At 41.7% G+C, this 14,504-nt stretch overlaps 1 protein-coding gene across 1 annotated transcript in view; it reads right to left on the minus strand.

Annotated features, from left to right (window-relative positions):
* SNX25 (sorting nexin 25) overlaps positions 1-14,504 on the minus strand; it is a 143,702-nt gene that overhangs the window by 68,695 nt on the left and 60,503 nt on the right. The window contains 1 exon segment of the mRNA XM_010377950.2: positions 3,221-3,291. Coding sequence (XP_010376252.2) covers positions 3,221-3,291 — 71 coding nt within the window.

Consider the following 14,504-nt stretch of genomic DNA (forward strand, 5'->3'; position numbering starts at 1 on the left):
GTAATTAATGTCACAGACTGTACACTTAAAAATGGTCAATTTTGTTATGTATATTTCACCACAATTAACCCTCTTCTCCCCAAAAGAAAAATGTTTTTCCTAAGGAATGTGAGCTCCTTTAAATGATCAGGGCCAGAAAGGCATTTAGAATGTAACAGAGGTCATGTCACACTTTCCCATGAGCTAAAGAATTACTTCTTAAAGCCACTTCTATTCAGGCTCCAGACTAACGCCAAGCAGTCATAAAACGTCATACATACACATTACGTCATACATACACATTACAGTTTATGTACAGCCAAGCACTAACCAATGTTATTTCTGTAAACCCATGAGAATTCCTGACAACATTTGTAATTGCCCCCTTTCCTGATTTGTGTTTTCTCTTTAAAAACGTGAGCCTCTCTTTTGTTCTATGCAGCACCCAAGGCGCCTGGCAGTGTGTCCCTGTCTGTAGTCCTCAACTTCTGCACTTGAATACATTCTCTTTCAACTAGATTCTGACCTTTTTGATCATTTTGGGCAGAGAGAAACTAATACTTACAATAAACCAAAACTTCAGTTATAATTAAAATTCAACCAGAATATACCATATTAAGACTAAATTCTCGCCAGTTACTTTGTCCTTATATATAAAAATGTACACACATTCTCATGCTAAAATTTTGAATTAAGCACAAAGCAAGTAAGAGTTTACCTAAGCAGTTTAACTGTGCAAAAAGCAGGAAGATTAAAGTCACTGCAGCATTATACTATGCGGACACAGAGGCTGGCGGTGACAATCACTGCTAACCAGTAACCTCAGAGAAGCAATGAAACCAGTATTCAGTGTTTTCTGTCCCAGGCAAAACGGCTCCAAGGCCCCAAGAGTGCTTAGTTTGTCTTTTCCTCCGTGCTTAAATCACAGAAGGAAGCCAGGATACCCAAAAGAGTCGCAAGGACAGCTTAAACGGAAAACAGACACGAAAGAATCAAGCATCACTGAGAATGTCTATAACATAACTGTTATGGGCTGAATCGTGTCCTTCCCGCACTCCCAAAATAAATTCAGATGCTGAAGTACTAACGTCAAGTACCTTAGGATGTGACCTTATTTGGAGACAGAGTCTTTGCCGAGTCAATCAAGTTAAAATGCAGTCATTAGGTGGGCCCCTATGCAATATGACTGGCATCCTTGTAAGAACAGAAAATGTAGACATGAAGGAAAGACAGGTACAAAAGAAGGACAATGTGAAGACACAGGGAGAAGATGGCCATCTGCAGACAGGCAGAGGCCTGGAGCAGGTCCTTCCTCACCGCTCTCAGAAGGAACTACCTTGCTGACACCTTGGTCTTGGGATTCCAGCTTCCAAAACTGTGAGAAAACTAATTTCTGTTGTTTAAACCACCCAGCTTGCACTTTTTAATGGCAGCCCTAGCAAACTAATGGAATAACAAAATAAGAAAGGTATTTTGCTGACTGAACTCAAAGAGGGGCACTAAAAAAGATTACAGTGGAAGAAAGCATGCCTCTGCAGTGTTCTCTTTCAAACAATTACCTATTTGTCTGGAAGTGAAGCATCTTCTCTGCAAGAACAATGATAAAGAGAGGAACAGAGTCCACTGCTCTTGTAGGAATTCATTAGATCAAGTCTCCTTAGCTCAAAAGCCCATTTAAAGACATCCTCATTCAGCGTAAAATCCCAAGTCCCCGCAGTACCAATCAGGCCCTTGTGACTGGGTTCCCTGCCGCCTCTCTGAGCTCGTGGTTGGCTTCTCTCCCTTTCTTCAGCCCCATCAGTTTCCATAAACCCTGGAAGTTTCTGCATCAGGATTTGGCACCTGCCCTTCTCCAGATACCCCAAGGCTTCCAGATCACTGCCTACCATCTGAGTGAGGTCTTCCCCAACTCACTAACTGAATGCAGAATTAGCCTCCCCTGCAGCAGAACCAGCGCTTCCTACCAGGGCTCCCTGCATCCCAACTTTGTTTTTCTCCAAGGAACATGTGACCATCTGAAATCACCACATATTTTCTGTTGATTGTCTAACTTCCTCCCAGCCTAGTTTGGGGAATCAGAATGCAGAGGTTTGGTTTTGTTTACTGCTGTATCATTATCACTCAGTAGGTGCTCAGTAAACACTGCTGAATGGACGTATTTGCACAGGCTTCCTTACAGGCTGAGCTGAGGAATCAGTGCCTCTTCATCGTCTATACCTATATTTGCTTTCTACTTGCTCCCACCTTCTGTCAGGCTCAGGGAGCAAGTCCAGGTCCAAGTCCCCAGCCCAAGCTTCCTTTGCTTCTGTGTGCTGATGAGAAACCTGAAAGCATGCTCTAATGTCTTTGGCCCAACTCTTCCCTGTTCTTTTAGCACTCTACTTCCTCTCCTTGGCAGAGACTTGAGCAGGCCTGGAGGTTTTTGTGGAATGTCTATTCTTCCAGGTGAAAGCAGTGTTGCTGCCTCTCAGCTGCAAAGCAAGACCTGCTCTGCACTCTGGATTTTACACATTCTCTACCTTTGTGCTTGCAAGGGGGAATATTCTAGCATCAGGCAAACTACAAGGGAGTTGAAAGCCATCCTCACACATTAATCATTCTTTGGTATCCTGCCTGGGAAAGAATCTTACTTCACTGGAAGAGAAACAAACAGGAAGAAAAGATATATATATATATATATATATATATGCCACCCTCCCCGCCCCCCAACAAAACTACAACACAAGAGTGGAAAGACAGAAAAAGCTATTAGCAATCCAATGCTTAAATAAAGGAAAAAGATTTTATAATTCCTTTAAAAATGCTTAAAAAAGGAAAATAAAGGAAAAGATTAAGTAAATTATGAAACCTCAACTTAACTGGAGTCATTTAAATGACCATCAAGATTATGTTTCAAGATAGAACTATTAAATTTCAATATGTGAAAAAGAATTATGTAATCATGTTTAATTTAAAAACAGAACAGAAACATTATATACTAAATGATTCTAACCTTCTAAAAATTATGACTGCAGCTGAATAAAGTTTATACGGGAATACAGAAATACAAACAAAGGTTTTTGTTAGGATGAAATTATATTTACACTTCTCTAATACTGTAATAGTATTGTTCTAATAAATTGAAGTATTTCAGTGTAAGCCAGAAAAGCTCCTATTTGCCAAAGACCTGACAGGAGGGAGAAGCCCGGGGATCAGGCCGCCCTTTCAGATGCAGAACTGAAGAAAACAAACCAGCTCTTACCTTTGTGGCTCTTCAGTTGGGGAAAACTGCTGATTGTAGTCGCTTGGATTATTTCCACTACAATTTGATACCTGATTTTTAAAAAGAGAAAAGGAAAAAAGATTTAAGAGGAAGAAAATACTATTTTCAGAAATAACTTTAGACTGTCTTTACACTAAACAAACATCACACGGGAGCTGAATCCTGCCCATGGCTCATTAAAACAATCGACAGGGACTGAGCATCTGCAATAGGCCGGGCCCCACACCACGTGCTAGTCACTTCTGAGGCCCTCATGTAATCACCACGAGCCTCCTCACCCCACTCTGTTCTCTATACCAGAAGCATAACTGCCTGTAGAAACTCTGAGGTTATGGTCAGCCTCCCTCTCCTCCATACGCCTAAGTGAGCAGAGCCAGCTGATTCCACTTCTTAAATTTGCACTGTCCTATAAGGTGATCACGAGCTACACGTGGCTATCCAATTAAACTAACAAACGTTTAGTTCCTCAATCACACTAGCCACATTTCAAATGATCCACAGTACCTGTGACTTGTGGACCACGCTGGGCGGTGCAAGTAGAACATTTTCTTCACGGCAGGAAGTTCCACTGGATGGTGCCGTCTTCAATCGTTCTCAAAGCTGTCCTCTCCCGGGCAGCCCCACTGCCCCACCTGAGTGCACTGCCTCATTGCTTCTCATTTAGAAGACGGTCCCCACCCAGCAGAATCAAAATATCTACACCAGGACTTGCATCAATATTTTTAAAGCTCCCCTGGCAATTCTAAGGCACACGGAGAGCTGAGAAGCATGAGATTAGAGCACCAGCTATAAATATGTGTGCCTAAGAAGACCTCCAAGTCAGGAAACATAAATAAAATTCTACATTTTAAGTGCTGAGTACAACCCTGGAGTTGTAGCTATTTTAAGCATAAACTCAATGCTTTAACAAACCCAAATTCTTAAGTGCCCTTTAATGATTACTAAGTATTGCCCTAATCAAACGGGCTTATCCTGAGTGTTTCCTAGCCCTTAATTATATGAATTAATTCATCTGCTGGTAATAAAATTATTTAACATTAATTCTTACTTTGAACACAAGCCGTGCAGTGTTCTAAGATTTAATGTTATATATGGCTGGCTTTTAGAGCACACAATTACATACATTCTTTTGCTTTCAACTAAAACCCAGAGGAGAGACAAATTTATCTTAGTCATAGCTACTCGTGGACTCCTTACAAATTTGCATCTTATTTTTTCATCAGGGTAATATAAACATCAGTGCCTGACTCTCATGACCTCAGAGCAGGTTGTCAGGATCAGTGTTGGCATGCCAGCCAGAGATGGTGGCAGACGCTGCCGGCTGCCTGCCCAATGTCCAGTCTCCCTTCTTTCCTTGCTAAGTGACCTACAGTTTTATCAGGGAAAGTGACATACCTAGCTAAAAAGGCTAGCTTTCTCACCAGCAGTCAGAGATGGCCAGGTGATATCATTCTAGCCTTGGAGATAGGCAAAAGTCACTGGTGAGGGATTCCAGGAAAGTGGGCTAAAAGCAGCCTCCACAGAAAAGCCCTTTCCAACTTTAAGTCTTCACCCTTCCCTCATTTTTCTGTGTAAAACAAGGATGCAATTGGCTAAAGGCACAGCAGTACCTTACAATCATGAGGGTAAAAGCCACAGGCTAGGCCGGGCACAGTGGCTCACACTTGTAATCCCAATGTTTTAGGAGGCTGAGGCAGAAGGATTGCTTGAGGCCAGGAGTTCCAGAGCCTAGGCAGTATAGTGAGATCTCATCTCTACAAAAAATTAAAAAGTTGGCTGGGAGTGGTGATGCATGCCGGTAGTCCTAGCTACTCTGGAGGATGAGGCAGAAGGATCAATTGGACCCAGGAGTTCAAAGTCACAGTGAGCTATGATTGTGCCACTGCACTCCAGCCTGGATGACAGAGCAAGACCCTGTTTCTTCAAAAAACAAAACAAACCCCAAAACAGAAAAAGGCCAGGTGTAGTGGCTCATGCTGATAATCCTAATACTTAGGGAGGCTGAGGTGGGAGGATTGCTTGAGCCCAGGAGTTTGAGACCAGCCTGGGAAACAAAGGGAGACCCTGTCTCTACTAAAAATAAAAAAAAAATTAGCTGGGCATGGTGGCGCACACCTGTAGTACCAGCTACTCAGGAGCCTGAAGCAGGATGATCACTTGAGCCTGGGTGGTTGAGGTTGCAGTGAGCTATGATCGTGTTACTGCACTCCAGCCCGGGCAACAGAGCAAGACCCTGTCTCAAAACACAAAAACAAAAACTACAAGCTAAGGATGATGCAATAAGAAGACAGGAGGAGTTCAGGGTTCCAACGACATAATGAACCATCAAAACAGCCCCCAACTACCAATCTCAGGACATGTGGCGACGTGGGGAAAATAAACACCTGCCTCATTTAAGTTGCTGCATGTCAAGTTGTCTTGTGGCCAAATGCCACTCCAACTGACAGAGAGCTTTCTGAGGAAGACTTAATGTGCTTCCACACAGCAATTCCAATTTCAAGAATTTATCATAAGGTAACAGTTTAACAAAAGAAAAAAACAAAAATAAAAACCCAGAGCCCAAACTATCATATACATGTTTGTTGCAGCAAGTTCTACAAAGAAACTCATGAAAATACTCATGGTCAATAATGAGTATGGCCAATAATGCTTTCATTAAACAAATGCTTCTTAATCTTTTCTTATGTTCTAGACAGACAGAAATGAACACCACCAATATGGTCCTTGCTTTCAGGACATATCAGATTAAACAGAAAGCATCCAGCCAGTAATACTTATAATAATAAAGACTACATGAAAATAGATGTTTATGACAGATTAATTTTTAAAATGCAAAATGGCACATACATTTATGATTGCAGATATGTATCTTTGTGTATATATGAGCCAGAAGTACAAGACAAAATAGAGATGAAATGAAGGGCAGTTGTGTTAAAATGGTAGACTTATGAGTCATTTTTAACTTTTTCTAAGCTGTTTTATCTATCTACCTATGTACCTAAGCCTATTCAAGCTGAACTAACCTTCTTTCTTCCATAGTAAGGTTTCCTCACCTCTCCATTTCTCTACTAGTACCATCATCCTTCTCAAAATCATCTTAGGTACCTACACTACCAATAAACACCAGTTTCAAAGCCCTGTGGATGGTCCTTTGAATGCCTTTAAATAAGCTCCTTGCCTACTCTACCTTCAGCTACTACCATTTCAGGTTGCCTTCTTTCCTGAGTGGGTCACTGCAATGGCTAAATGGTCTGTCTCCCTGACTTCAGTCCTCTCTCCCATCCAAACCATCCTGAGCACCTGTCAACACTCACCTCATCTCCTACGGAACCACTCACCTCATCTCTCCCTTGTTCAATACCCCCTGCACCTCCCCAAATGAATAACCCCACATTCCTGCCTGCATTCCCTTCACAACTTGGCACTGGCTCTATTATCCAACAACTTCATTTTTTTTCTCCCTATGAATGTGAACCTAATTAAGCCAGGCTGGTTTCTATATTGCCCTCTCAAAACTACAGTCTCATGCTTTGTTTCCTGCTGGAAGGCAGTCTTCCTACTTGTCCACCTACCTAGATCTTACATATATTACTTCTTCCCTCAAGTCTTCCCCATCCCTATAAAGCACACCAATATCTGTCTTCTCTGAAATCCTGAATTACTTCTGCTCTATAATAGTATCAATTTACTCTTTCATATTGCTGTTTTAAAGAGTCACACTTCCACAAAGAAGGCTGTGAACAAAGAAAATGGTGTGCCCAGTCATTTCAAGGCCTAATACACCTTCAAACAATGTTGACACACTTTTGAGCCTAAGAATGTAGGCCGAAAACTACATAGTTTTGTGTATAATAAAGATATACTACTTTTTTCTCCCCAACTAGATCAAGAGCCTCTTAAACACAGGAGTTGTGTCTTATATTCTCCTATAGTATATATAGCTTGGCACTAAACATATGGTAGGCACTCAATAGATATTAATGAGCTAAATTAACAAGAATCAACATTTCTAACACTTAACAGGTACAAATAATATTTTGAACAATTTATTCTTTTGATATTCTTGGTGATTCATGCTTTGGAACAAATGAGTCATTAAGGGTACCAAAGAAAATACACACCATCCGAGTAAAGAGTTAAAGATTTGTTTTAACGAAACCATAAAATTATAATGTAATACCGGCTAACATTCATAGATTGTACTGGGTACCTGTTTCGATATTTTAATTTATATTATCTCACTTAACCTTCATAATAAGGTGCTATAATTACATCCACATTACAGAGAAGGAAATTAGAATTCTATGAGATCTATACAAGGTCCCATTGCTTTTCAGTCCTAGAGACGGAATGACAATCCAAGGCTTGCCTGGCTTCTAAAGCTCATGCTCCTAACCATTTTCCTGCTACTCTAAAATTCAATATAGGTTAATACTTATCTTCTCTACGGTTATTCTAAGTACATAAGTATGGCCAATGCCAGATCATCTTTCCAGCTTTACTGCCTTCTATATCCCTCCTGCATACTGTTTCTGCCAAACCAGACCAAATGTGATACCATGAACACACTCCAGGTCTTTCCTGACTCCCTTCTCATTAATATTTCTCCTTCTTCTTAACAATACTCCTGTTTCTTCCTGCATACCAACACTTCCCCTTATCTGCTGAAATCCGAGTAACTCTTATTCAACACTCCATTCATGGCCATTCCTCTCTGAAGCTTTCTTAAGATTTCTCTGCTGTAGAATAAAATATTGGCTCCTACCCACTTCCTTGGTGCTTTACACTCCACTTCCAGTCTTAGGATCTTGCTTCCTACTTAGCTACTTATAGTCACATGGGTCTCTTGTGCTGGACTGCAAACACTTGACGGCAGGGGGTGGAATCCAAGGAGTGTAACCAGTTCATCTTAGTACTCACCAGACCTTCTGCACACAGCACTTTGCACATAGTGGGTATCTGAAGATGATTATTGAATTTGTTTAATTCACTGTTACTGGATATCAAGAGGAAATGATTGACTTTTTCATTCTTGTTTTTTCTCAACAAAACTATACAATATATACATCCAAACATATCCAAATGCTGGCTATGCTTGAGGACACGGGCTTCCAGAGTTACCTGGAACTCACTTGGCTTTCTTTCTCCAGAGGAGGATACGACTTTGCAAGTGCTGAGTTCGGTTCAAGAATCAGGAGGGTTGATATTTGTATACTTTCCCTTGATCAAAAGTGCACAGATTGTTGGTATATATTTTGCAAAATAATGTAAAGTCAAGTATTAGGGAGGAGGGGCATAACAAGAATTCAGCTGTTTTCCAACTCTGGCAAGATCCTACCTACAGTATCCTTTGTCCCAGTGATAAGGAAAAGCCACACAAAGATAACGCCATCTGCTCCCCAGAGCGGCCACCTCAACTCTCTTTGGTATTTTACAACTGGCTAAATAAAAAGAGCAAGTTTGTGTTTCTGAACGCTTCCCAACAATCTCAAACTCACTGAAATGCTACACAGCAATTCAAAGTGATCACCTTAGATATTCACAGATTCGAGCCTGGGCAGGGTGGCTCATGCCTGTAATCCCAGCACTTTGCGAGGCCGAGGTGGGTAGATCACTTGAGGTCAGGAGTTCAAGACCAGCCTGGCCAACATAGTGAAACTCTGTTTTTACTAAAATACAAAAAAAAAAAAAAAATTAGCCGTGCATAGTGGCCGGCGCCTGCAGTCCCAGCTACTCGGGAGGCTGAGGCAGGAGAATCACTTGAACCTGGGAGGTGGAGGTTGCGGTGAGCTGAGATTGCGCCACTGCCTTCCAGCCTGTCCAGACATGCACATGCTGTAATTTCATGGGAGAGTCAAAGGCTGGCCAAACCTTAGTCTCAGGTATGCAATGTGATAAATGGTTTAAAACAGTGTTTTATAAAAATTAGCAAGATTATGGAGTAGAATACCATACATATTACAAGCGCTTATGAAAAACCAAAGAATTTTTATTTATATTTATATTTAGAGACGGAGTCTCACTCTGTTGCCCAAACTGGAGTGCAATGGTGCAATTTCGACTCACAGCAACTTCCACCTCCCAGGTTCAAGCGATTCTCATGTCTCAGCCTCTGGAATGCTGGGATTACAGGTGTGCGCGACCATGCCTGGCTAATTTTTGTATTTTTTGTAGAGATGAGGTTTCACTATGTGGTCCAGGCTGGTCTTGAACTCCTGGCCTCAAGTGATCTACCCGCCGTAGCCTCCCTAAGTGCTGGGATTTCAGGCGTGAGCCACCACACCCGGCCTAAAGAATTTTATAATAATGTTTTCAGAGTTGCCACAGGCTAGGAATGTTTTTGTTAGCGGCACTTCAGTTAAAGAACATGTGAATAAAGAAAGCCATGATGCTTTTAGTCAGTTAAGCTGAAGTTTTTTCCTATCTATGGCACTACGAAAAGGGACTGCTGGATAACTGAGAAAGTGTATCAGAGTAGTGAAGAATGTGAACGCTCACACTGGATGGCCTGTGTTCAAATCCTGTTTCTAACACACACTGTGTCATCCTGGGAAGATGATTTAAGCTTTCTAAACTAAAGCACTGTCATTTCTAAAAAAGAGTAACAGTAAGTTCTCCTCAAAGGGTTGTTATACACATTAAATTAGATAATACCCTTAAAAATCTTAAAACACAGCCTGCCCCGCAGTGAGAGTTCAATGTTCATTATTATTCTTCCTTAACACAGTTACTGAGTCTTTAGATATGTACTATCTGGGGAAATGGTATGTGTATATGTTTGTTAAATATGTACAAATCTGAAGCAGCCTTACTTTTTCCTCATTACAGAAGCATTTTAGTCCAATCAACCTGAGACCACCAGAATCACTCTAGTCCAGCAAACTCAGGTCAGTTGACCGCCACAAAGAGCAAGAGACAGTGTAGCAGTGGAACCTGTGGGGCGTCTCTCCAAACGAGGGAAAACATAACATTACTATGGGATTCTAGGGAACAGTGGAGTGAAGGTGAAGTTTAAATGAAGCAGCATTTTGATAGGCTCAAGGCAGGGCTGTGTAAAGGGGTCAACGTTGGGTGGATCCAGGGTCTCTTTTCCTGAAGGACTGTGAGATAGATATACTGAGTCCAGAAACCCCATAACTGCAGCTCTGCATCTGGGTCGTGAATCGAAGCTGCTTCTTTGTGTCAAGCTGACTTAGATCATCCAGGCAAAAGTAGAATCTGTCATTCTTACTGATATAATTTCAAACAGGAACTGGCAGTTTAAGATTTTTGAAAACAAAGTTTCTCAGTGAATACGAAAGCACAAAGAAGGGGATCATTATGACATTTTACTGCCATGGCAGGTACTTAGGGGAAATATTGTTTCCTGTTTACTTTGTAGGTGGCTTTAGTGTCTGTTATACCAGTCCGATAAATGGCTGGGCAGATGTTACTTTCTCAGTCTGCACCAGTTTTTACTTTCTCTAAAGTAGCATATGTTCATTGAAGAAAATGAGAAAATATACAAAGCACAACATTCAAAGTTAACCGCTATTAACATTTGGACTATCTTTATAATCTTTTTCTATGCAAACATAATTTTTTTGTTTTATAAAACTAGGTTTATGCTATGCATATTGCCTTAGAGCCTTTTTTATTTACTAATTTATAATTAATATTTTCCACCACAATTAAATATTCTAATGCTACACCATGACCAATATATGGTATTCCATTGTATAGATACACCAAAAATCTTTTTAACCAAACCCTTTTTGTTAGGCATTTTGGTTATTATAAGCTTTTCTCTATTTAAATAAAATTGCAGCCTGGCGTGGTGGCTCACATCTGTAATTCCAACACTTTGGGAGGCCAAGGTTGGTGGATAGTTTGAGGCCAGAAGTTTGAGACCCAGCCTGGGCAACACAATGATACCTCATCTCCACAGATAATGCAAAAATTATCCCGGCACAGTGGCCTCCCTCCCTTACCCAGGATCCCATAGATAATAAACAACAGCCATATTTAAGACCAGCCTGGCCAATATGGTGAAATCCTGTCTCTACCAAAATACAACAATTAGCCTGGCGTGGTGGGGCATGCCTGTAGTCCCAGCTACTTGGGAGGCTGAGGCAGAAAAATCGTTTGAACCCGGGAGGTGGAGGCTGCAGTGAGCTGAGATCGCACCACTGTATTCCAGCCTGGGTGACAGAGCGAGACTCTGTGTCCAAAAGAAAAAGACCGCCAGTGTATACCCTCTGTCATCATTTTTCCTTGCCTTCATCCTGCTTGCTGGAATTAGGATACGGTGGGTGAAATTCTAGAATCCACCCCGGACCATGAAAACTCTGGATGGCAGAGCAGTGAGCTGGAAGGAGACTGGGTCCTTGAGAAGGAAGGAGTCCCCATACCACAAGTCCTGGGCTGCCTGCTTTACTATTCAGCCTTAACAAAGAAGGAAACTCTGCCATTGGCAACAATGTGGGTGAACCTGGAGGACACTGTGCTAAAAAAAAATAAGCCAAATACTGCATTGTCTCACATACATGTAGAATCTGAAACAGTCCAACTCCTAAAAGCAGAGAGTAGAATGGTGGTTACCAGGGGTTGAAGGTGGTAGGGAGACTGGAAGATGCTGGTTAAATGGTACAAAGGTGAGTAACTCCTGGAGAGCTAACACACAGCATGGTGACTACAGTTGGTAATACCATATGATATACTTGAAATCTGCTAAGAGTTGATCCTAGGTGTTCTCACCACACACACAAAAAGGTAACCATGTGAGGTAATTGATATGTGAATTAGCTTGATTGCGGTAATTACTCCACAATGTGTACACACATCAAATATCAGCCAGGCATGGTGGCACACCCCTGTAATCCCAGCACTTTGGGAGGCTGAGGCAGGAGGGAGGATCCCTTGAGCCCAGAAGGCCAAGGCTGCAGTGAGCTGTGATTGCACCACTGCACTCCAGCCTGGGTGACAGCGAGAACCTATCTCTAAATAAATATATGATGCTGTACACCTTAAATATACAGAATTTTTATTGGTCACATGTACCTCAATCAATCTGGGGAAAAAGCTGCTATACTTTGGATGCCATCATTATTTGGGAGGTTTCTGGTAACCTTCAGCTGAATTGGATCCTAACTACTTTAAGTACCTCCAATCTATTCATGGGTTGAAGCCAGTGGCTCTCAACCAGGAGCAGCTTTTCCCCCTAAGACACTTGGCAATGTCTGGAAGCATTTTTGTTTGTCGCAACTGTAGGGGTACAGCAGAATACTGCTGGCATTCAGTGGGTAGGGGCAAGGCACACTGCTAAAAATTCTATAATAAACAGAACAATCTCCCACAATAAAGAATTATCTAGCCCCAAATGTCAATTTTACCAAGACTGAGAAACCTTAGGTTAAAAATGTCTCTCAGAAAGGTCAGTGAGAAAACACCCTTTGTTCATTGCAATAAACGTGGTAAAAAAAATGAGGTGTCCATTTCAGTCAATATTCTCAACAGAGTTTCCATTTATCTCAAATAGTACAACCAGTTTTCAAATAATTAGAGTGCAGTGAATTATACAACAGGATGTCTAGTCAAGACTTCAGACGGGAAGCAGGTGCAAGAATACTCCATTTACAAGAGAATCTCAATACCAGCTGCATGTTACAATCACCTGGGGCGCTTTTAAAAAATCCTGATGCCCAGATTCCCCTCCAGACCACTTAGATAAAACTTCCCAGGGGTGAAGCCGAGGCACCTACCTGTGGAAAAGCAAACCATTTTCATTAGCACACAGTTTACAATGCACTGCAGGATTACACAACGCAGGCAGCACCGGATGCTTTCCTGGGCCACAAGCCACCCACGCCTTTATAAGAGGTTCTGAAAGGACAGACCTTTAATTTCTACTGTAATGGTTGCTTTGACCCCACTTTATCTTCAAAACAAGGGAACACTCAGTCTTTTCTCTAGTATAATGGCAATTGTGAGTTTCACTAATAGATGCACCTTCATTCTGAGCTCTGGTTTGCCTTCCTTGACTGTGGCATCCCTCACCACCTGCACCAACCATGGGAAACCTATCTAGCTGCCCTTTAATATCCTGAACCAGGATGGCATTCACATTTTTGGCTCTTGTGCTGTTAGCAGAGTCGGTCACTGCTCCTACCAGAAAACAATGGAAAATTCAAAATATCACACAAGTATAACCACCACATCTTCACTTCAACATCCTGCATCCAGAAAAGAAGAAAAAGAAAAGCTACAAAAGCTAGTGGGATATACAACTTACTTTTTTAAAAGGTCTCAGTGGTTCTAACATACAGTCAAGGTTAAAACCACTAAGTTAGTATATTTGAAAGATGCATTTCTAATTCTACTGTGAAAGCACTTCATGCTGATTCAGAAAATAACCAAACTATTCCAGGACTACAAATATCACCTTCAAGGTTTTTTGTGTTTGTTTTTAGTGCATTCTGCCCTAACAGAGTTGAAGGACTTTATTTCCTTTAGAAAATACGCATCTCTCAAATATGTAAAAAATAAAAGTGGATAGGTACATCAACTGCTTAGTCTAAATAAAACACATTACCTGCCTTAGGCAGCCTATCCCAAAATTGTACTGAGAGCAATCTGAAGATAGTAACATAAAACACCAATAAAGTCAGATAGCAGAGTACTATAATTGTACCAGAAAAACAACAGAACAGCTCAGTCTATGAATTAAGAAAACAGCTCCAGTCGGGCATGGTGGCTCACACCTGTAATCACAGCACTTTGGGAGACTGAGGCGGGCAGATCACTTGAAGCCAGGAGTTCAAGACCAGCCTGGCCAATATGGCAAAAACTAGTCAGGTGTGGTGGCGTGTGCCTGTAGTCCAGCTACTTGGGAGGCTGAGGTGGGAGGATCGCTTAAACCCATGAGGCAGAGGTTGCAGTGAGCTGAGATCCCTCGTAAAAGGATCCAACCTAATTAAATCTGAGAATGGATTCCTTTTGCCTCTAACAGACTAGTCACCTGACAAGCTCGATTATTTAATCCAAATACCTCCAAGTGCCCTTCCCACTGACTCTGCAAACTCTGCTGGAAATGCAAAGCCTAGTAATAAGGTGGAAGACAGAGGAACATACAACACACAGAACGGGGATAGTGCCCAAAAGGAATGCGCCTTCCTGGTGCCTGTGTCCCGTCACTCCTTGGCGGCGGTGGGTACACCGTGGCAGGAGGCCATACTAAAAAGAGGTTAGGAACTGCCACATTTTATTTCACTCTCACTTATCAACA

Source organism: Rhinopithecus roxellana, chromosome 2, assembly GCF_007565055.1.
Source record: "Rhinopithecus roxellana isolate Shanxi Qingling chromosome 2, ASM756505v1, whole genome shotgun sequence".
Lineage (NCBI taxonomy): Eukaryota > Metazoa > Chordata > Mammalia > Primates > Cercopithecidae > Rhinopithecus > Rhinopithecus roxellana.